Consider the following 22,600-nt stretch of genomic DNA (forward strand, 5'->3'; position numbering starts at 1 on the left):
CTGTGTGTGTGGCAGTGTGCATTGATTGTCCATTGTGGGGTTGGAGTAAAATTTCCTCTCCTCCAGACCCGTGAAATACCAAACTTGTAGATCAGTGTCATGGAACTGTGGAGTCATGAGGGGCCATGAGGGTCATCTAGTCCAGCCCCCCTGCAATGCAGGAATCTTTTGCCCAATGTGGGACTTGAACCCACAACCCTGAGATTAAGAGTCTCATTCTCTACCGACTGAGCTATCCCTTCAACAGCATCCCTATATATTTTTATTAATCATTTTATATTGAATTTTACTGATTTTTTTTCTGAGATAAATGACATACAGTGGTGCCCCGCAAGACGGAAGACCCGCTAGACGAAAGGGTTTTCCGTTTTGGAGGCGCTTCGCAAAACGAATTTCCTATGGGCTTGCTTCACAAGACGAAAATGTCTTGCGAGTTCCTGTGGGGTTTTTTTCCTTCCCCCCCCCCTTTTTCCCAAGCCGCTAAGCTGCTTATCAGCTGATCCGCTAAGCCGCTTATCAGCTGATCCGCTAAGCCGCTAAGCCGCTTATCAGCTGATCCGCTAAGCCACTTAACAGCTGATCCGCTAAGCCGCTTAACAGCTGATTGCTAAGCCGCTTATCAGCTGATCCACTAAGCCGCTTAACAGCTGATCCGCTAAGCCGCTTAACAGCTGATCCGCTAAGCCGCTTATCAGCTGATCCGCTAAGCCGCTAATAGCGCTAAGCCGCTAATAGCGCTAATCCGCTAAGCAAGACGAAAAAACCGCAAGACGAAGAGACTCACGGAACGGATTCTTTTCGTCTTGCGAGGCACCACTGTAATTTGTAATATCAAACACAGCTTACAGCACATAACAAAACCTGAGTGTGAACTTTGTCCCAGTACTACTTTGTTGATGCAAGGGGGACCAGGGAGAGAACTGAAGCAACCCGAGGTCACAAAAACAGGTGATCTGTTGAAACAGCAGTCTGGAAGACCAAAGGAAGTGATTTATCCTTTTTAAGGCTGAAGACCAAAAATGTTTAGGTATAGTACCTGTCCATAATGGACAATGAAGATCCGGGGCCAGTACTGCTCCCTGTTCTTGCAAAAGAAATTCAACAAACAGAAACCAAGTAACTGAGAACCTTGTTTTGGATTTAATCCCTCTTAACGCTGTCTGTTAGGGACATGGGTGGCACTGTGGGTTAAACCACAGAGCCTAGGACTTGCCAGTCAGAAGGTCAGCGGTTTGAATCCCCATGACGGGGTGAGTTCTCGTTGCTTGGTCCCTGTTCCTGCCAACCTAGCAGTTTGAAAGCACACCAGTGCAAGTAGATAAACAGGTAACGGTCTGGCGGGAAGGTAAACGGCGTTTCTGTGCACTGCTCTGGTTCGCCAGAAGCAGCTTAGTCATGCTGGCCACATGACCTGGAAGCTGTACGCCGGCTCCCTCGGCCAGTAAAACGAGATGAGTGCCGCAACCCCAGAGTCGGCCACAACTGGACCTAATGGCCAGGGGTCCCTTTACCTTTAACGCTGTCTGTTATGTTCTGTGACTTTTTCTACCACCGCCAGCTGCCCTACCTTATTCCTTGTTTATCATTTTTCTATCGTATTTCTACCCCACCTTTTTCTCCAAGGAGCTCATGTGATTCTCCCCTTCCTCCTTTAATCCCCACAACAACCCTGGAAGGAAGGTTTAGCTTGGGAGACAATGGCTGGCCCAAAGCCATGGCCAAGTGTGGGGATTTGAACCCTGGTCTCCCAGATCCAAGTCTGACCCTTTTAACCGCTGCACCGTGTGGGCTGTATACATTTCAGGGGGCTGAGAGGAAAGTGATGGATTGCCATGTGTGTTTGTGGCAGAGGTCTGTGCTAGGAGCAGTCGGTGTGGCCCCCAGAAGGTCACACAGGAGGAAACGTGGCCCTCAAGCTGGGGAAAGGTTCCCTGCCATGGGCATAACCGGGCCTTGTCCTTTGAGGCCTAGAAAGGGCAGGAGTGTGGGGATCCAACCACCTGTTCATTGTGTAATTTGCCTCTCAGCTGCCTGTTTTGTTTGCAAAGCTGTTGGCAGTTCAGCGGAATGTAGCAGAGTCAGGGCAAAGCCTGCAGCAAGGTTAGCGAACATAAGATCAGGTCAACGGCCCATCTAGTCTAGCATCCTATTCTCAGCGGCCAATCATATACCCCACTGGGGAGCCCAAAAGCAGGACCAGAGCACAGCAGCCCTCTGCCTGCCTGTGATTCCTATCCTCTGTGTTGCAAGGAGAACGTCAGCAATGTCTAGGCAACATGATGACCATGTACGTACGCAACAGACAATCTTTATAGAATTCCTTCAAATCACAAGTACAAATCGTCTCAAAGTCTCTGAAAATCTTTAAATGAAGTGAGGTACCAAACTTTGTAAGATGAAAGACAAGCCGTGAAGCTTTGTGTATTTGGCAAATATGATGTCCAACACTGAACAGTGATTCTGGATATTGACTACTATTTCTTAGAATTCTTCGTCAGCGTGGTGGGAGGATATAGAATTGCCTAATAAACCCATCTTATTTCAAATGAATGTATGTAAATGAAAATATCAAATGCTGTGGAACAGTGCTCACTGCTGACTACATTACAAAGTCTGGTAACAAGTACAAAATGAAATCTTTAGTCTCAAAGTCTCTGAAAATCTTTAAATGAAGCGAGGTACCAGACTTTGTAATGTAGTCAGCAGTGACTAGATTATTACATGAGCACTGTAGAAGAACATAGCCATCGTGGATAGTTGATCACCACCTCATCCGTGAATGTTTCTCATCCATGAATTTTTCTCTTCCACTTTTCTTGGTAGTTTTTCTTTCAGTTTTTAAGAATTAGACACGTATGGCGCTGTGGGTTAAACCACAGAGCCTAGGACTTGCCGATCAGAAGGTCGGCGGTTCGAATCCCCATGACGGGGTGAGCTCCCGTTGCTCGGTCCCTGCTCCTGCCAACCTAGCAGTTCGAAAGCACGTCAAAGTGCAAGTAGATAAATAGGTACCACTCCGGCGGGAAGGTAAACGGCGTTTCTGTGCGCTGCTCTGGTTCGCCAGAAGCGGCTTAGTCATGCTGGCCACATGACCCGGAAGCTGTACACCGGCTCCCTCGGCCAATAAAGCGAGATGAGCGCCGCAACCCCAGAGTCAGTCATGACTGGACCTGATGGTCAGGGGTCCCTTTACCTTTACCTTTACCTTACTTAAGTATATGATACATTTGTCTTTTTTTTTCAACTTCCCACTCTATTTTCCATTCTATTTCTCCCCCTCGGCTGCACAACACCTTCTGCATCTTATTCTATCCCATTGATGCTGTGTTTTCTTAATTCCTTCTGTTGCTCATAGTCCTAATCCCGCTTGTCAGTTCATCATATTTTCTTAAATAGTCCAAAAAGGGCTTCCATTCTTCCACAAAGCCATCATTGTTAGGTTCTCTTATTTGGGCCGTTCACTTTGCCAGTTCTGCATAGTTCCATCGCCTTACTTACCCGTTCTTTGATGGCAACTTCTTCCTTCCATTTTTGTGCACAGAGAATCCTGGTGGCAGTCACTCCCTCTTGCAGGAGTTTTATCTGTCTTGAACCCTTCCACCTTTCAGCTTCAATGGATGTCCCTGAGTTCTAGAGTTATGAGAGATGGCGGAAAGCTTTCCTCTATTCACTTTCTCCCCCCTGTGCATCATGTTATACACTTGATACTGGACTAGGAATGAGGAACATGTGGCTTCCCAGGTGTTGTTGGGTTGGGTTTAGCTCAGTGGAAGACCGGGGGGCGGGCTGGGTACAAAAGTGCCAAAATAAGCTCAGGGTTTATAATCTTCAAATGGAGAACTACTTAGCCCTTAGCCCACGTGACCTTAGAAACTGGATTTTTGATCAGGATGCCAACGTAAGACAGAGCATCCATCATTGCCACCCGTTACTCTACTTGGTACCCCCAAATTAAGACCCATCACTCAAGGCCCCGTTACCTTGAGACTCTGACCTTCCCACAACTACACAGGACTTTTGCAGAACTAAAATTCTAGCAGATGCCCTCCTCATATTTAGAGGGGAGATTTCAGGGAATTCCCCTTATGGATCGCAAATGTATATCTGGATGCAATCAGGTAGAGGACATTACACACTATCTGCTGATTTGCCCCCTGTATACAACGGCCAGAGCAAAATTTATGTCACCAATTCTTAACTGGCTTCCGGGTCGGTCCGCACAGGAAATGACAGTTGAACTCCTAGCAGATAAACATCTATATTTACACACCAAGGAACCAAATTTGCACTGGCAGCCACAAAGCGGCGTTCCAGCTATGTGAATGCACTCCAGTCTTAAGTCTTAATGTTGTAAATTTCTTTTCATGTTGTAAACTGCTACAGGTTATGTCAGATGGCTGTTGTGGTTGCTCGAGAGTAACCAGGCAGGACTCCAACCTGTGTTTTACAGGTATTTACAGTGAAGAGCCCCAAAGCTCATGTCTGGCTCAATCGCTAGCAGAATCCGGGAGTGGTCTCTTTTTGGACCTCCCCCAAGATAAGAGTTTCGTTACCCCCAAATGCCTCCTCCCCTCTCTGCACCTCAAACTACTGCACAGGATGAGCGATGCCAAGGGCATGTTTCCCTCCTGTCTGGCCTGCCCAGAAGCGGTGTTAAGGCTCTCACCAGCATCCCCTGGTCCCTGCACCTCTTCCCCCCTGGAGGTGGGCTTTCCTCCTCCCTGGAAGAGGAACTGCTTCGCAAGATTTTCGGAGGCTCCCTGTAACACAACTGCCCTTCTATTTCTCGCCTCTGAGCCGATGGCAGTTCCCTGACAGGTTACGTGTATGATCTTAGAGGAAAGTTCTCCTTTTATTCTCTCTTGTCCATTTAAAGGCTTTTGGCTATATACAATAAAATTGACCACCTGCTTTGTGTGCAGAAGGCCTAAGATTCAGTCCTTGGCATCACCAGGAAGGATAAGGAATATCATACATTGGACTCTGCTGCCAGTCAGTGTAGGTAATAAAGCACTAGATGGACCAATGGTTCAGTGGTAGAACATCTGCTTTGCACACAGAAGTTCCCAGGTCCAATCCCCAGCAACTCTCAGGTTGAAAGGATCTCAAGTTTAGCAGTCCTTGGAAAACCAGTTCCCAGGAGATGTAACCAACGGTATGAACAATTTTCTCTGCAGTTGTGGGTGGCCCCATATAGCAGGCATGGGGAAACTCCAGCCCATGGGGTAACTTAAGCCCAAAGGAGTCCCATTTTGGTCTGCAGAGCTGTTACCCACCAGCACCTGACACACCGTGCCCCAAAAGTTTAAAACAAGAACATTCCTCTGTGGGAAAGCTGATAGCTAAGCAGAGTCCCGGAAAATAAGATGGCTGGCTTTCAGGTGGCCTTGGTTTAATCACAGATCACCTGGGCAACACTTATATAAAGGTAAACACACACAAACCTCCAGGTATCTTATCTTGAATTTTGCCGGGGACCAAGGTGAAAGCGAAGGTATAAAGAGGCCGAACGCCCTACAGGAAAACCCTTCTTGCGAGGACTTAACAGCTGACAGGATGAACCTTGCTCGGTTCCTAATCTTGGCATCAAGTAAGTTGTGGCTCTTAAGGGATGAATGGGTGTTCCTACTGAAACGGGAAATGGATATGCTGTGTTGGGGGTGGGGGATAAATTCCTTTATTAACTGGGTTCCCTCTGAAGGATGCTTCTTGGTTAACAGTTCATGGTACTTTTGGCACTCCACCTCCATTGCCTGATGTGCTCCCTGACCAGCACTGTAGTGTGGCTTGCCAGGCAAGTCGCCAACACTGCAGGAGCGACCCGCTACCAGGGCCAAGCAGGGCTGCATTGCATCACCTGTCCAGCTGTGCAGAGGGGAACGCAGCCAGCTGATGGAGCCCTTGGCAGGCGAAACCCCCTGACACTCACAGAGAGGAGCGCCGGGGCAGGTTGTGCTGGGGTCGCCCCTTGCCCGCCTCCCCCATCCATGGGCCTGATCTGTTCCCACCGTTCAGGGAATGTGGCACGCCAAGAGAGGAGTGAGCGAGTGCTGGCTGGGTGGGTGGTCATTCAGCAAGGGGCCTTGGCACGGTCAAACTTGGAGACCGAAGGGCAGCCTGGCTTCAGGAATGCACCCTCGGGGTGGGGTTTTGCTTTCCAGCTTGCGTTTAGCAGGCAGGATGATGCTTCAGCTCTCAGAAGCCTGGGAAATGCCAACCTAACCCTAACCGAACTCTTCTTGTGGGAAGTTTATGTCTCCCTTCTAGTAGGCTCGGACACGGCCTCCATCCCTAGGAACTTGTTGCAGTTCCATAACATGATCAAATGTACCATTCCCAGCAGTGACCCACTGAAGGATTATGCAGACTATGGTTGCTACTGTGGCTTGGGGGGCAGCGGGATACCAGTCGATGAGCTGGACAAGTAAGCAAATTTTTCATCTTTGCCCTCTGCCCCCCCTGTCCCCAACGTGTTCCAAGGCTTTGCACCTCCTAATTTTATTAGGGCATCTGCAGGTGGTCAGTATTTTGCAGGAGGGGTTTAAGAACATACCAGAACTTCAGTTTTCTACACTTAAAGTGGACTCTACTGCAAAAGATCTTCCTTTAAAAATTTGCTCTCTTTGGGGCTTACCTTGCACTTAAATTGAGAGCTGCAACTACAGCAGAATGCTGCAGCATGGTTGCTGGCAGAAGAGAGGGCTTGTCAGCATATAAAACTCTGCTAAGTGATGTGTACTGGTTGCTCATTTTCTACCAGGCCAAGTTCAAGATCTTGCTCTTGTGGGAAATGCGGCCTCATATAACAAACAAGATGAATTTTAACAGGGAGAAATGTAAAGTATTGCACTTGGGCAAAAAAAATGAGAGGCACAAATACAAGATGGGTGACACCTGGCTTGAGAGCAGTACATGTGAAAAGGATCTAGGAGTCTTGGTTGACCACAAGCTTGACATGAGCCAACAGTGTGACGCGGCAGCTAAAAAAGCCAATGCAATTCTGGGCTGCGTCAATAGGAGTATAGCATCTAGATCAAGGGAAGTAATAGTGCCACTGTATTCTGCTCTGGTCAGACCTCACCTGGAGTACTGTGTCCAGTTCTGGGCACCACAGTTCAAGAAGGACACTGACAAACTGGAACGTGTCCAGAGGAGGGCAACCAAAATGGTCAAAGGCCTGGAAACGATGCCTTATGAGGAACGGCTAAGGGAGCTGGGCATTTTTAGCCTGGAGAAGAGGAGGTTAAGGGGTGATATGATAGCCATGTTCAAATATATAAAAGGATGTCACATAGAGGAGGGAGAAAGGTTGTTTTCTGCTGCTCCAGAGAAGCGGACACGGAGCAATGGATCCAAACTACAAGAAAGAAGATTCCACCTAAACATTAGGAAGAACTTCCTGACAGTAAGAGCTGTTCGACAGTGGAATTTGCTGCCAAGGAGTGTGGTGGAGTCTCCTTCTTTGGAGGTCTTTAAGCAGAGGCTTGACAACCATATGTCAGGAGTGCTCTGATGGTGTTTCCTGCTTGGCAGGGGCTTGGACTCGATGGCCCTTGTGGTCTCTTCCAACTCTATGATTCTATGATTCTAACTAGCATGTTTAGTTCGGGTTAATGCATTAAGGGGTTAAGACCACAGAATAAGCTGTTATTGCTAGACTTGACCAGGTCACACCCTCTCACCTCCAGTAGGCAGTTAGGAAAGTTTTTTTCTTTGCCTTCTTTCTGTTGATTGTTCACTTCTACTATGTGAAGCCGATCAGAGAGGATGTCTGAGCTTGACTGCTCCCAGCTCAGAAAGTGTGTTCAGAAACATTTGCCATATTTTGTAAACTTAGCCTTTTTACCTGCATTTTTCTGGCTGCTGCATGGAAAAGCACATGAATTTGACCTTTGAAGTGTGTAAGTAAACTATTCTTTTAAACTTATCAAATAGTGTGGTCTCTGTTGTTCTAAAGGGATAGAAAGGGCAAGCGCTGTACACAAGTGACTTAAAAATGGGATATTTAAAAGGTCTAACAGCGTATATTCCCACTCTTCACTTTGCTGTGTGTTTTTGTGTTTTAAAACCTCTGCTGTGGCTCTCTCTTATTGGAGGGTATTCTGCCCCACTTGGATCTAGGGATCTATCTACATACAGCAACAACTATTAGTATATAAAGCCCTTAACCTCTTGGAACCAGTTTACCTGCAAGATCACCTTACCCTGATAACGGTATGTGCCCACTTGACTGCTTCGATCTGTGGAAGTGGCACTGTTAGAGATGCCACATAATACCTGTTCTGCAGTTGTATTAACTTAATATTTTAGTGTGGCATAGAATGTTGACATGTGTTTCAATATGGCCTTTTACCTTATCCTTGATTTTAACTGGATTTGAGTATTTGCTTTTAACTATACTTACTGATTGTTGCATTGTTTTCTTCTGGTTAAAGTGGATTGGTGTGCTTTAAATGTGTGCTGTGATGTTGTCTAAAGAAATCAACGTTCCTTCACTAAACAAGGCAGCTCCTAATTGTCTCCCAAGCTCGTTGAATCAACTCGAATGTTTCTAATTTTCGAATAGGTGCTGCCAGATCCACGACAACTGCTACAGTGAGGCCAAGAAGCATTCCGAGTGCAAATTCCTCATAGACAACCCTTACACCAAGACCTACGCCTACAGCTGTTCAGGCAGTGATGTCACCTGCAGCGGTAAATTCAGCCTCCACCCTGCTTTGGCTATGTCAGAGGGCCTAGTTCAGTTTCCAAATTAAATCCCCACTGTCTTAAATCAGGGATGGACACAGTTCCTGGCCATCTCGATAATGCTGGACTCCCAGCATCACCCCCCCCCTCCCAGCCAGTGTGGCCAATGGTCAGCAGGTGTTGGGTTGACATCTGTATGGTTACAGGGCTTTATTTTTCAGCCAGAACTTCTGGCGTCTCCCAGGTGGGCGCCTTAGCCATTCTAAGAGAACAAGGGAGGTGTTCATAGTGAGTTCCGGTACCTCTTTTTCTAGAAAAATAGCACTGGTTGCAGGTACTCCATCACAGAGTTAAAGAGGTGGCTTTCAGAGAATATTGGACAAATTTGGGGAGGAGAAAGCTATCAATGGCTACTAGCCAAAGTGACTATGTTCTGCCTCCATGGTCAGAGGCAGCAATGCTTCTAAATGCTAATTGCTAGAAGCCGCAGGAGGGAGAGGACTCTTGTGCTTGGATCCTGCCACAAGCATCTGAGTGGCCATTGTGAGAACTGGATGCTGGACTATTTGGGCCTTTGGCCTGGTCAAGCAGGGCTCTTGTTAATAATAATGATACTGATGATAATGATAATAATGATAATAATGATACAGTGGTGCCTCGCAAGACGAAATTAATTCGTTCCGCAAGTTTTTTCTTCTTGCGAGTTTTTCGTCTTGCGAAGCACGGTTTCCCATAGGAATGCATTGAAAATCAATTAATGCGTTCCTATGGAGACCGCTTGCCAGGCTGGCGGTGCGGAGAAGGGCTTTTCTCCCCACCGCAAGCCTTCAGGACAGGTACGGGAACAGAGGGGAAGGCGCTTCTCCTCTGTTCCCGGGGCTTGCGGTGGGAGGAGGGTTTTTCCTCCCCACCGCCAACATTCAGAACAGCATTCTGAATGTTGGCGGTGGGAAGGAAAACCCTCCTCCCACCGCAAGTCTTCAGGACAGCCATCCGAAGGCTGGTGCGGGGAGAAGGTCTCTCCGCCCCACCGCCAGCCTTCGGAGGAGCCTTCCGAAGGCTGGCGCGGGGAGAAGGTCTCTCCGCCCCACCGCCAGCCTTCGGAGGAGCCTTCCGAAGGCTGGCGGCGGGAGGAGGTCTCTCCGCCCCACCGCCAGCCTTCGGAGGAGGTCCGAGGACAGTGGGGAAGACGCGCTGCGCTTCCCCGCTGTCCTGGAGATTTCCCTATGGGCTTTCGTCTTGCGAAGGAAGCCCATAGGGAAATTCGTCTTGCGAAGCGCATTGAAAAACGGAAAACCCTTTCGTCTAGCGGGTTTTTCATCTTGCGAGGCGTTCGTCTTGCGGGGCACCACTGTAATAATATACCGGTAATTATAATTTATTTCTTATATCCTGCCCATCTGACTGGATTTCCCCAGCCGTTCTGGGCAGTTGCCGACAAAATATAGCATCAAACATTAAAAGCTTCCTGGAACAGAGCTGCTTCCAGGTGTCTACAAAAAAAAATCTATTGTTGCTTAACTCTTAACATCTGCCAGGAGGGCATTTCACAGGTGGGTGTGACTACTGAGAAGGCCCTCTGCCTGGTTCCCTGTAACTTCACTTCTTGCAGTGAGGGAACCGCCAGAAGGCCTTCGGAGCTGGACCTCAGTGTCCGGGCTGAACGATGGGGGTGGAGACGCTGCTTCAGGTATACTGGGCTGAGGCCATTTAGGGCTTTAAAGCTCAGCACTAACACTTTGAATTGTGCTCGGAAACGTACTGGAAGCCAATGTAGGTCTTTCAGGACTGTTGTTATATGGTCTCGGCGGCCACTCCTGGTCACCAGTCTAGCTGCTGCATTCTGGATTAATTGCAGTTTCCGAGTCACCTTCAAAGGTAGCCCTGCGTTTATGTTCTTATCTTCAGTAGTGGAGCTTGTGAGAGATCTCGGTCAAGGAGAGCAAAGCAGATGCTCTATAACAGAGCTATAAACCTTCCTGTAAAAACAAATTAGGATTCTATAATTTAGGGTTCTTAGAAAGAAAGAAAGAAACTGAATTAAATAGGAAGCTGCCTAATACTGAGTGAGACCATTGGTCCATGTAGTCCAGTGTTGTCTGCACTGACTGGCAGTGGCTCTCCGGGATTTTAGGCAGGGCGTCTCTTGCACCCCTACCTGGAGATGCCAGGGATTGAACCTGGGACCTTCTGCATGCAAGGCAAGTGCCCTTCCACTTGGCTAAGGCCCTTCTCCCAAGAAGTCACCCAGTTCGTTCTTGCCCTTTTCCTGCTTCAGATGACAACGATGAATGTGCAGCGTTCGTCTGTGAGTGCGACCGTAGTGCAGCCATCTGCTTTGCAGGGGCTCCATACCAAGAGGAATATAAACAGCTGGACACGAGCAAATACTGCAAGTGATGTTTGTGCTACAAAACATCCAAGGCCCTCGCTGCCGCTTCTCACGCATGCTGATCCTTTGGCGGACAACTGGAGAGATTGAGACAAGGTCCATAAAGCCGTTGTGTGTTTTCTACAGCAAAGGGTTTGCTTCCTGAGTCATGAATAAAATAAAAGCGGGCATCTAAAACTGTGTTTTATTATCCCCCGCCCCCTGCTGTATTTGCAAATATTCAGCTTGACACAGATGTCATGGTTTCCACACACTCTGCCTGGTATCCTTGGAAAGTGGCCACTTTATATCTTGGCAAATTGTGGACTATCAGCAGTTCATCAGATGGGGAAGAAATTTGATTCATTTCCCCAACATGCATAACGGTGAAACGATATGGGAGCCGAAATACAGGTGTCCTTTGGAAACTTGCCCTTCTCCAAATTTTGCAGTGCAGTTCACCAGCCCAGTAATTTGCAAAAATAAAATACAGTGGTACCTCGGGTTAAGTACTTAATTCGTTCCGGAGGTCTGTTCTTTACCTGAAACTGTTCTTAACCTGAAGCATCACTTTAGCTAATGGGGCCTCCCGCTGCTGCTGTGCCGCCGGAGCACGATTTCTGTTCTCATCCTGAAGCAAAGTACTTAACCTGAAGCACTACTTCTGGGTTAGTGGAGTCTGTAACCTGAAGCGTATGTAACCCGAGGTACCACTGTAATAATGCAAGCATAAAACTGATAACCACATGCAATAAGGCATTATAGTCGTTCGAACAGCTTAGTTCTGGAACATTTTGGCTGCCAAACACCACAAATCCGGAAGTGACTGTTCCGGTTTACGAACTATTTTTGGAAGCCAAACATCCAATGGGGCTTCCACAGCTTCCGATTGGCTGCAGGAGATTCCTGTAGCCAATCGGAAGCTGCGTCTTGGTTTCCGAACGTTTTGGAAGTCGAACAGACTTCCAGAATGGATTCCGTTCGACTTCAAGGTACAGTTGTATATTGTGGGAAATGGCTTTGCCAAAAATGTATACAGTGGTACCTCGGGTTACATACGCTTCAGGTTACATACGCTTCAGGTTACACACTCCACTAACCCAGAAATAGTGCTTCAGGTTAAGAACTTTGCTTCAGAATAAGAACAGAATTCGGGCTCCGGCGGCGCGGCAGCAGCAGGAGGCCCCATTAGCTAAAGTGGCGCTTCAGGTTAAGAACAGTTTCAGGTTAAGTACGGACCTCTGGAACGAATTAAGTACTTAACCTGAGGTACCACTGTATTGGGCAAAAATAGCATTAAAAATCAGAATATTAAGAGAAATTCCCTATAAAATGCTGGTGAATTTTCATGAGGACTTTAAAAGCAATGCTAGGTTGACAGAGCATTCGCCTTGCATGTAGAAGGCCCTAGCTTCAATCTCCAGACAGGACTAGGAGAGACACCTATCTAAAACCCTGGAGAGTTGCTGCCAGTCAGTGTAAAGACTGCTGACCTAGATGGACCCAATGGTCTGGTTCAGTAGAAGGCAGTTGCCTTATAATATTTGTGAACCCGAGGAAGCTGGTCGTTGTGAGAACAGGATGCTGGACTAGATGGGTCAAAGTGCAACAGTGCTCTCCCGGCTTGTTATTCCAACAGCTGGTACTCAAAAGTGCACTGCCTTTACGGCGGAGGTAGAACATAACCATCAAGGCTAGCAGCCCTTGAAAGCTGGTGCTGGGAATGATGATTGGCTGCTTTTGATCTGTGATGCCACAATTGCACAGGTGGAGGCAACAATTGGGACACGTAAGGGATTGGCTCATCTGCCTCTGATGTCACAATTCCTCCTGAGGCTGGGAGCTATAGGGCATCAGAGCAGAATGGGTTGGCTTGCAAAGCTGCTCTCTACCAGCCACCTCAGAGTCAAAACTGCACCTCCTTTCCTGGCTAGCTGGCCCCAAGCATCAGCTACTTGGCTACTGCAGGTCTATAAAAGCCTTTGGGAATAAGTAACACCTGCCAAATAGAGGTACCACTTTAGTTAGTCGTTTGCCTTTGCGGGAGTCACTGCATCCGCTGTAAGGTTTTGTCTGTAATCCTGCACACACTTCATGGGGAGTAACTCCCATTGAACACAGAGGGAGTTACGACTCAGTCTTGGCCTCTTAAGAATATAAGAAGAGCCTGCTGGATTGGGCTAATGACCCACCTAATATCCAACCAGTTGTTAGGAGGAGCCTCAGCCAATGAGAGGCATGGCCAACTAATTCTGGTTTTTCTCCTCACCTCCCTCCCTGCTGGGTTCTCCAGGGAGCAACACCAGGGGTCAACAACTTTTTCAGCTGTGGGCTGGTGCACTGTCCCTCAGACCATGTGGTGGGCCGGACAATATTTTTTTTGGGGGGGGGGAAATGAACGAATTCCTATGCCCCACAAAAAACCCAGAGATGCATTTTAAATAAAAGCACGCATTCTACTCTTGTAAAAACACCAGACAGGCCCCACAAATAACCCAGAGATGCATTTTAAATAAAAGGACAGATTCTACTCATGTAAAAACACACTGATTCCTGGACTGTCCACAGTTAGGATTTAGAAGGCAATTGGGCCTCATCCGGCCCCCGGGCCTTAGGTTGCCTACCCCTGAGCAACACTAACGCCACCTTCACACCATGCACTTAAACAGCGTGATGACATTTTAAACAGTCATGGCTTCCCCCCAAAGAATTATGGGAGCTGTAGTTTGCTAATGGTACTAAAAGTGGTTAGAAGTCCCCTATTCCCTTCACAGAGCTACAGTTCTGTGGTTTAACAACCAATCCCTCTTCACGGGGAACTATGTGAATTGTAGCTCTGGTAGGGGAATAGGGGGGTCTCCTAATAATTCTCAGCACCCTTAACAAACTACAGCTCCCACAATATATATTTTTGGGGGGGGAGCAGTTTTGCCTATTTAAAATGGCATCGTAATGTTTTAAATGCATGGTCTAAATGTGACCAGAGTTCTCTGCTATTGCTAAGCAAACTTTTGCTAACAAGAAACTTCTCAACGTTTCTTACACAAGTTCTGTTGCATATTTTCAGCAGTAAATAACAGACAGTAATACTAGCCTCAGTCCAATAGTTATAAAGCATTTTGTAATGACACCCATTTTCCTGAACTCTGCTGACCGAAATTTCCTACTTACCCTGCAACTCCACTGCATGTTATATAGAAAGAGCTTATTTCTTGCTATCCTTTCCACCATGGCAGATTTGTAGTCGTATATTCCGCTCAATAACTAGGGACTTAGATAACATCGTAATATAATTTCCAGAGCATTTTCCCCGTATTTTTTGCTGCTGCTAACATTTTTAAACTAACTCTTCCATTTTCCGTTCCGGTCTTTCTTATCAATCTGTACATTTGCCGTTTCACATTCGTTCTGATTGAGGTTGCAATCAAAAACCTGAAATGGGAAAAACTGGACCCCATGAAAAATACGTGATTGCATTTAATGTGCCTAGACAGCTGCGGAAGGCCCCGTTCCAGTTTGCAACTGCTGCACACAGGGAGGACCTTTTAATTCTTCCACGTAGGCCATAGTCGTGATGAACCCCACCCCTGCAAAACCTGAAAGCATAAGAATCCAAGAAGAGACTGATTACTGGATCAGCCCAATGGCCCATTTTGCCCAGCATGCCCCAATGTGAAATCCACAAGCCTGACCTACGCACAACAGCACTCTCCCCTCCAGTGGTTTCCAGGAACTGGCATTCAGAATCATACTGCCTCAATGGACAGAGCCAGTGCCCCCCTCCTCCCAGAAAAACCCCCAAGAAGCTCCACTCCACCTGCCCCTCCACTGCTGTTATTTTTCTTTCAGATACGGTTGTCGTGGAATTCTACTCAATATTGATCCAGAGCAAATTCCAACGTCTAGTTAGCAGAGTAACAACTTAAACACGTTGCAGGATTCCCCAAAAATAGACCAGAGGGAATTGGTATATGTGCTGCCGAAGCGAGCACTAGACCAGAGGGAATTGTATTTCATCCAGCAGTACTTTACTGCTACTGAAGGCAAATGAGCATAATGGTCACAAATCCAATGCATTCAGGACTGGCACTGTCCATAAGAAATCCAGTTGCGGCAGACTTAAACTTACAAGAACTTATAATAAGTCTAAACCTTAACACTAAGCATACAGAACACCACACCAGAAGGAAAAGAGAGAAAGTTAAGACCCAGGGTCCTTCTGGCCTATTATTATAGTCAAACAATCCACTTGGTCTTCTGCTTTTTTCATTGAACTTTATGAGACTTCCATTGAAATCTACAATTTGACACAATGAATATTGTTGTTGTTTAGTCGTTTAGTCGTGTCCGACTCTTCGTGACCCCATGGACCAGAGCACGCCAGGCACTTCTGTCTTCAACTGCCTCCCGCAGTTTAATCAAACAATGAATATTATACCTTATTTATTCAAAAGTACAGCCGGTTACGTCTTGTGTGCTTATTATTATAGTCACCAGGATCTTCACAGAAAGAGATAACAATCAGTTTAAACCAGCTGTACTCAGCTTCTCTGAAGGAATAACCCAGGCTTCCTCAACCTCGACCCTCCAGATGTTTTTGGCCTACAACTCCCATGATCCTTAGCTAGCAGGACCAGTGGTCAGGGATGATGGGAATTGTAGTCTCCAAAACATCTGGAGAGCCGAGGTTAAGGAAGCCTGGAATAACCCAAACATCATGAACCTTCTGCTTACTTCTTTCACACAGAGAAGCTTCCAGAACCCTCTTGAATTAATTAGAATAGGAAAGATCTCTACACATCAGACCCATACTTTCTGTACTAAGAAATGCAAACAATGGTAGCCTGTGGGACAAAGCTCACCGCTTAGAAATATACTTTGCCCTTTCTGTGACCCCTGCACACACCACGAAATTCATTTCTGGTGCTGCCATTGACTGTCTCCAACCATAGAGGCAGAACAAAGCCATGGGTTGCCTTCTCCTCCATGAATTTTTGTCTAATCCCCCTTTAAAGCAATCCAAGTTGGTGACCGTCTCCACATCTTCAAAAATGCACACAAACAGGTATATATGTAAACAGCCTTGAGACTGGGAAATGATATATAACGAATTGAAAAAGATGTTTAAAATAATGTTTGTAAAAAAACACACACAACCCAGAAGCTTTCTTTTCTGGGGATTATAGGAACAGAACTACCCAAATTGTATAGAAATTTATTCATGTATGCGACTACAGTGGCAAGAATGTTACTTGCCCCAAAATGGAAAGAAGAAGAAGTCCCAGTGAAAGAAGAATGGATACAAAAACTCATGGAATATGTGGAAATGGCAGAACTTACCTGAAAAATAAGAAATCGAGATAACAAACTTTTTATAAAAGAATGGAAATGGTTTAGTGAATATTTGCAAATAAAATGTAAACAGATCAGAACGGTGGCAGGATTATTGTAATAACCTGCAGTTACATAAGAGTATATATTTATAGTACATGAGTAAATGAGTAAATTACGTAAGTTAATTTGGAATATGCAGAAAATATAAAAAAAAACAAAATGAAGGAACCGCAGAAAGAGGGGGAAGGAACTCAAGTTTTGAAACGTTAAAACGATTGTAAAATTATTGAAATGTATAAAACTGAAAATCATAAAAAAGAGACTGTGGAAGGCAGTTACTAAAATAATTACTAAAATAATAAATTACTAAAACAATTAAAATCAAGAACTTCTTTACCTTCTTCTCCAGGGATAAGATGGAGACCTTGGGTGAATTTGACAACGAATCCCCGCTCTACGTCTCTTTCTGCAAGCGGATTTCCCCAGAGGACTTTGAGAAGCAATCTCTGACGTACACCCAGAAATCCCTGCAGGACCTTTATGTCAAAATGGAGCAGAATCCAGGAATCTGCGAGTCGATTGTGCGCAAGAGGAAGCAGCTGGAGAGTGAGGAGGCGGGTATGGCGTCCTACTTGAAGGTAAAGCTGGGGGCACCTCGAGACGTCTGGAAAAGAGTATCGAGAGAGAAAAGAGGAAAAAAGAGGCAAGCCTCAAAATGGAAGTTTTCTGCATTTTGAGGCTTGCCTCTTTTGTGCCTCATTTGTATTTAGAGCTTCTCTTTCTCTCTTCATAGTAAACCGGCTGCTTCCAGACATGGATGATTCAGCATAGTGGAGGCTAAACCCCAGTTCAGGGTCCTGAGATGCCTCACCTGAGCCTAACACATTGTGCCAGTCGAGTGTTTAACAGCAGCATTTTGCATCAAATGAAGTGTCAGAGTGCCACCCCATCCCAATAATCCACATGAGCGGGTTGCTAATATAGAGAGTGGTACCTCGGGTTACATATGCTTCAGGTTACATACGCTTCAGGTTACAGACTCCGCTAACCCAGAAATAGTACCTCTAGTTAAGAACTTTGCTTCAGGATGAGAACAGAAATCGTGCGCCAGCAGTGGGAGGCCCCATTAGCCAAAGGGGTGCTTTAGGTTAAGAACAGTTTCAGGTTAAGAACAGACCTCTGGAACAAATTAAGTACGTAACCAGAGGTACCACTGTACAACAAAAACTGAGTGTATTCCATTCTTAGCCCTGCATCTAATCCCCACACAAACCCACCAGGCTGGGCAACCCCACCTGACAGCAGGTGATTGACAGGGGGGTTTGTCCCACCCACCTGTCCTGCTTGGCCTACGGAGGCGGCAGTATCCCAGTACGTTTCTGAGCACAATTCAAAGTGTTGGTGCTGACCTTTAAAGCCCTAAACGGCCTCAGTCCAGTATACCTGAAAGAGCATCCCCACTCCCATCGTTCAGCCTGGACACTGAGATCCAGCGCCAAGGGCCTTCTGGCAGTTCCCTCATTGCGAGAAGTGAGGTTACAGGGAACCAGGCAGAGGGCCTTCTCGGTAGTGGCACCCGCCCTGTGGAAAGCCCTCCCACCAGATGCCAAGGAAATAAGCAGCTACCCTATCTTTAAAAGACATCTGAAGGCAGCCCTGTTTAAGGAATTTTTTAATATTTACTGCTGTATTGTTTTTAACACTTGATTGGGAGCCGCCCAGAGTGGCTGGGGAAACTCAGCCAGATGGGCATGGTATAAATAATATATCATCATCATCATTATTATTATTATTATTATTATTATTATTATTATTATTATAGTAGTGGTGACAGGTCAGGATAAGTTTCTCCAGCCCTGCTATGGTGCCCAGCCTGTCTTCCACCCAGCCAACCCTTCTCTTCCAGGCCAAGATCTCTTCACTATTCAAACACAGCAACTCAATGGAAATGGAGGAGATCCAAGAAGAGGTGGAACAGCTGAAACGGGAGATGCAGAAGGCCAGCAACTATGCTTTTGGTTGGTCCTGCCTTCCTCTAGGTAGAAGGGCTGGGAAGGGGCTACTTCTGGACTTTGCTCCAGCCAGGAGAGGCTGTGGACATGCCATGCCTCTGAAGACGTGGTTCCTTCCTTCCCGAGGAATCCTGGGTTCTGGAGCTTATCCATCGCAGGACAACAACTCCTGGCACCCGTAACAAACTACTTTTTTTTACTCCTTTTCAGCGGCCAAGAGGGCATCACAGTTGGAGAGACGGGCAAGCAAGACCATGCCAGGCCAAGCCAGGCTTCCGGAGCAGGTTGTTGCAGCCATGCCCAAAGTCTTTGGTCCGTACCCAAAACAGGTTTGTGCCAAGATGCTTTGCCCCCCCCCCCATCCATAGGAAGACAACAAATCTGTCCATTTTGGTGGACTGGGCAATAACGAGACTACCTTCTCCACCCCCAAACAGGCAGAGAGATTGACGGGTTCTCTGAACGTGGACTTGAAGCAGCCCCAGGTTGGCATATCACCAGTCAATCAAAAGAGGTGGGAGCTGATTGAAGGGCAAGGTGGGCAGGGAGGGGGGGCTCAAAATGGCAAGGTCATCCCACAATGCATGGGTGGGATACAGAACGTTAAGAAGGTAGTCGAGCCGTGTTTCCCAAAATTGGGTCTCCAGCTGTTTTTGAACTACAATTCCCATCATCGCTGACGGCTGGTCCTGCTAGCTCGGGATGATGGGAGTTGTAGTCCAAAAAGACCCAAATTTGGGCGACATTGTAGTAAAGTGGGATTTGGGGTTTTGTTTTTTTACAGAAACGTTGACAGGCCTCATGCGGTAAAACAGTACCATGAAGCATTCGTGGAGGCAGAGCATAGCCATTGTGGCTAGTAGCCTCCTCCAGCCCTCTTTTAAAATCATCCAAGTTGGTGGCCATCACCAACTTTTTTTTAATGTTGTGAACTACCATGTGATTCCCAGACAAAGATCTACAACTCAGCAACAAGTGCAAATGAGACTGGTCTTCAACCGGCGCTTGGAGGCAGTGGTGGGCTGGATGCCGTGGTGGCTGATGTCAATGGGGACTGGGTAGGGTAGAAAGCAGGGAGCCCAACAGTAGGTGGCGCCAGAGCCAATGAAAGGAGGAGCCAACTAGTTTGAGTTTTGTCCCCATCCTCTTCCCTGCTGAGTTATATGAGGGCAACACTGAGACTGAGGGGGAGGAGGAAGCTGAATGGACACTCCCAACCCCTCCCCTGGTAGTTAAGTAGGAAGACAGGCAGGTGGGGGTTGGAAGAGAGCAGATTGAGGTTGGTGGGGCAGCACCCTATTCACCCTACAAGTGGACAATGGAAGTATGAGAGGTAGTAAATGTGACAAAATTAAGTACAATGGTACCTCGAGTTAAGTACTTAATTCATTCCGGAGGTCCATTCTTAACCTGAAACTGTTCTTAACCTGAAGTACCACTTTAGCTAATGGGGGCCTCCTGCTGCCGCCGTGCCGCTGAAACAAAATTTCTGTTCTCATCCTGAAGCAAAGTTCTTAACCCGAGGTACTATTTCTGGGTTAGCGGAGTCTATAACCTGAAGCGTATGTAACCCGAGGTACCACTGTAATCTTAATCCAGTCAAGGGAGTAATGCAGGACTTTATTCAATGAAAAAAAAATGGAATTTATTTATTATGTTCTAGCTGCTATGGGCCCATGTTCCTTGTGAATTTGAAGAAACAAACAAACAAAAAATCTGTGCAGTTTTGATATCGGTGGTTAAAATCAGTGTAGTATTGAAAGGTTCATTCCACCATCTTGATTCAAAACAGTGTCCCGTTGGATTCAAACAAGGATGAAAACCTGCTCCTTGATTGTAGGAATCACTATGCAAAATTTGATTATGATATCTTAAGATATCCAGATGCGTAGCAAGCAAACGACTTCCCCGGTGTAGCAAAATGCAAGAAAATATCCAGCTGTATACACTGGGAGATCAAATGTTTTTATTCAGACAGGCCTTTTGCCCCTAAAATGGGCTTGATCTGGCTGTTGTAAGTACGATGAAGTTTGTTCAGCCCCTATGATTTTACCTGCGTATGGCTCTGTATACACCATGCACAACACCCACTAGAACTGTGGGAACCATAGCTGTCAACTTTTCCCTTTTCTTGCAAGGAATCCTATTCGGAATAAGGGAATTTCCCTTAAAAAAGGGGAAACGTTGACAGCTATGGTGGGAACTGTAGTTTGTTTAGGAAACATTGGGTTATTGTTTTATAATGGGGAAAAGACATTTCCCAGGATACTTTGGGGGTAATTAATATGTTTTAAATGTGCTTGTGTGGGTGATGGTTAGTCACCTTGAGACCATTTGGTGGGAAAGGTGAGACATAACACAATGGCAAACCATTTCCTTTCTTCGTTTTTTAGCAGTACAGTCGACCTGCATCCTGTTATGCTGAGCCCCGGTGGCTGCCGTTCCTCATTCCTGGGTAGCAACACCTTCAGCAGGGCAAAACTCTCCACTTTTCCAAGGTAGAGTTTCTCTTTCGAGGTTGTCCACACATTCATGGTCCTCACTCTGGCTGTGCAAGGAGGTGTTCTGTTTTGACAGTGGGCACAAAGAGCTGGCCTGTGTGGCGTCTCTGAGGCACTTCTCCTAGAAAAATCCCATGGCGGTTTCGGGAGTCGAACAGACAGTGGCGTAGCGTGGGGGGTGCAGGGGGGGCCGGCCGCACCGGGCGCAACATCTGGGGGTTAGGGGGCGCAAATCCACGGGTTAGGGGGCGCAAATCCATGGGTTAGGGGGCACAAATTACTTGCCTTGCCCCGGGTGCTGACAACCCACGCTACGCCACTGGGAACAGACTCCTGGAACGGATTAAGTTCAAGAACCAAGGTACCACTGTCCTGCCCTATACGCACAGGTCTCAGGGTGGTTACAACATAAAATCACAATATAAAAACACAAAATACCATATCAAAACACAAAACTGGGGATTAGAAGAATTCCAGTGCCCCATCACAATGCTACAGTTTCCAGAGTAGTCCAACTAGCAATCCCTCTGCCCAGTGAACTCTGGGAATGGTAGCTCTGTGAGGGGGATAAGTGTCAGGAGTTCAGCCTACACTCGAGTAGGACCCTGGCAGAGACACATGCCTGACTGGCATGTTATCTCCCTCCTGGTCTTTCGTTAGGGAGCTTCAAAAGCTTTCTTCAGCTCGAACATCACAGCGACCGATCCCAACCAACACCGCACACTTAGGGATCCGCAGAGTCTTCGCAGCTTGCGTGACAGACCTCAGCAACTCAGCATTTTGGCTAATCTACTTTATTTACATATAAACACACACGGAGCACTGCAACATGGCTCCCTCTCTCTCTAGCATCAGACAGCAAACAGAAAAAGAACAAAGGACAATAGTCCCACTTCACGGAACACAAACATCCTATCTCCGTCACTTCCCACTCTGTGGAGTCAAAACATACACCGTCATGTGATAGACAACAATCCCATGACTGCAATCATGGAGCAGGAATTCTAATGAGGCTCAGCAACCTGAACCGATGGCAGCTCCCATGATTCCTTGTGGGGGGAGCCATGACTGTGTGGTGTCAATGGGGTCTACGATGGCAGCACAGATGCGCTGCCGTCATGAGATATTAGTTATTCCTCACGGGGGCAGTTTCTCTTTCTCTTCCAGGACTGTTGACAACGGTCCGACTGATTCTATCCAAAGCGCCAGCCCAGCCAGCACATCCTCAGTTATGAACGCACCTTTGCTGGCCCAGCCGAGAGTCAGAAAAGAAGACACACAGGATAACGAAAACCCGGGCCCCAGTTCCCACCCTACGGGGGCCTAGATGTCTCTTGGTGTAGCGGAAGATGCTAAGCAAATGAAAGTTCAGTGCATGATCCTTACCCGTGTGGTGGTTCTGATGTCGTAGCACCTCCGGAGGAGGGAGGGGGAGACAAAATGGCTAACCAAGGTCGCATCCCATTTAAAACACTGTTATACTACTTTGACAGCCATTGAAGATGTTGGGGACCATAATTTGTTAAGGGTGCGGGGAACTGTAGCGCTGTGTGGGGTGGATGGGCAGATCTGTCCATTTTGGCTCCTTTCTCACTTTCCCAGTCTTCGGTTGTCTCCAGCTTTCGGCATTCAGGCCACGGTACCGAATGAACCACATAAACTGGATCAGGGTTTTTTAAGCCTTAACTCACCAG

The 22,600-nt window shown here is 46.9% G+C and overlaps 2 protein-coding genes across 6 annotated transcripts; both read left to right on the plus strand.

The window, feature by feature from the left end:
- Positions 1-3,801: 3,801 nt before the first annotated feature.
- On the plus strand, positions 3,802-11,257 carry LOC310751340 (phospholipase A2-like). Of its 2 annotated transcripts, XM_083590652.1 has the most exons (5): positions 3,802-4,383; positions 4,819-5,590; positions 6,250-6,424; positions 8,567-8,694; positions 10,967-11,257. In XM_083590652.1, the coding sequence occupies exons 2-5, from the start codon at positions 5,557-5,559 to the stop codon at positions 11,086-11,088; spliced, it is 459 nt and encodes a 152-aa protein (XP_083446778.1). In that variant the 5' UTR covers positions 3,802-4,383; positions 4,819-5,556; the 3' UTR covers positions 11,089-11,257. The 2 variants fall into 2 exon arrangements, with proteins under 2 accessions (XP_083446778.1, XP_083446777.1); XM_083590651.1 differs by lacking the exons at positions 3,802-4,383; positions 4,819-5,590 and having other exon boundaries at positions 5,798-6,424.
- Positions 11,258-12,897: 1,640 nt separating this feature from the next.
- Positions 12,898-22,291, plus strand: LOC310751306 (uncharacterized protein). Of its 4 annotated transcripts, none has more exons than XM_083590603.1 (7): positions 12,898-13,071; positions 16,803-17,031; positions 18,300-18,411; positions 18,616-18,734; positions 18,843-18,919; positions 20,799-20,903; positions 22,074-22,291. In XM_083590603.1, the coding sequence occupies exons 2-7, from the start codon at positions 16,810-16,812 to the stop codon at positions 22,231-22,233; spliced, it is 795 nt and encodes a 264-aa protein (XP_083446729.1). In that variant the 5' UTR covers positions 12,898-13,071; positions 16,803-16,809; the 3' UTR covers positions 22,234-22,291. The 4 variants fall into 4 exon arrangements, with proteins under 4 accessions (XP_083446729.1, XP_083446730.1, XP_083446731.1 ...); XM_083590604.1 differs by having other exon boundaries at positions 20,802-20,903; XM_083590605.1 differs by having other exon boundaries at positions 18,843-18,890.
- Positions 22,292-22,600: the final 309 nt, after the last annotated feature.

This window comes from Podarcis filfolensis, assembly GCF_964270895.1.
Source record: "Podarcis filfolensis genome assembly, chromosome: 16".
Taxonomy (NCBI): domain Eukaryota; kingdom Metazoa; phylum Chordata; class Lepidosauria; order Squamata; family Lacertidae; genus Podarcis; species Podarcis filfolensis.

What these genes read in the sequence shown, in the direction of transcription:
- LOC310751340 (XM_083590651.1), top strand. Translation starts at nt 5,988, where the DNA reads ATGGGCCTGATCTGTTCCCACCGTTCAGGGAATGTGGCACGCCAAGAG. An exon ending in CCAGTCGATGAGCTGGACAA is followed by an intron (nt 6,425 to 8,566) that starts GTAAGCAAATTT and finishes ATTTTCGAATAG; the next exon opens with GTGCTGCCAGATCCACGACA. An exon ending in CAGTGATGTCACCTGCAGCG is followed by an intron (nt 8,695 to 10,966) that starts GTAAATTCAGCC and finishes TTCCTGCTTCAG; the next exon opens with ATGACAACGATGAATGTGCA.
- LOC310751306 (XM_083590603.1), top strand. Translation starts at nt 16,810, where the DNA reads ATGGAGACCTTGGGTGAATTTGACAACGAATCCCCGCTCTACGTCTCT. An exon ending in TTGGTCCGTACCCAAAACAG is followed by an intron (nt 18,735 to 18,842) that starts GTTTGTGCCAAG and finishes ACCCCCAAACAG; the next exon opens with GCAGAGAGATTGACGGGTTC. An exon ending in AAACTCTCCACTTTTCCAAG is followed by an intron (nt 20,904 to 22,073) that starts GTAGAGTTTCTC and finishes TTTCTCTTCCAG; the next exon opens with GACTGTTGACAACGGTCCGA.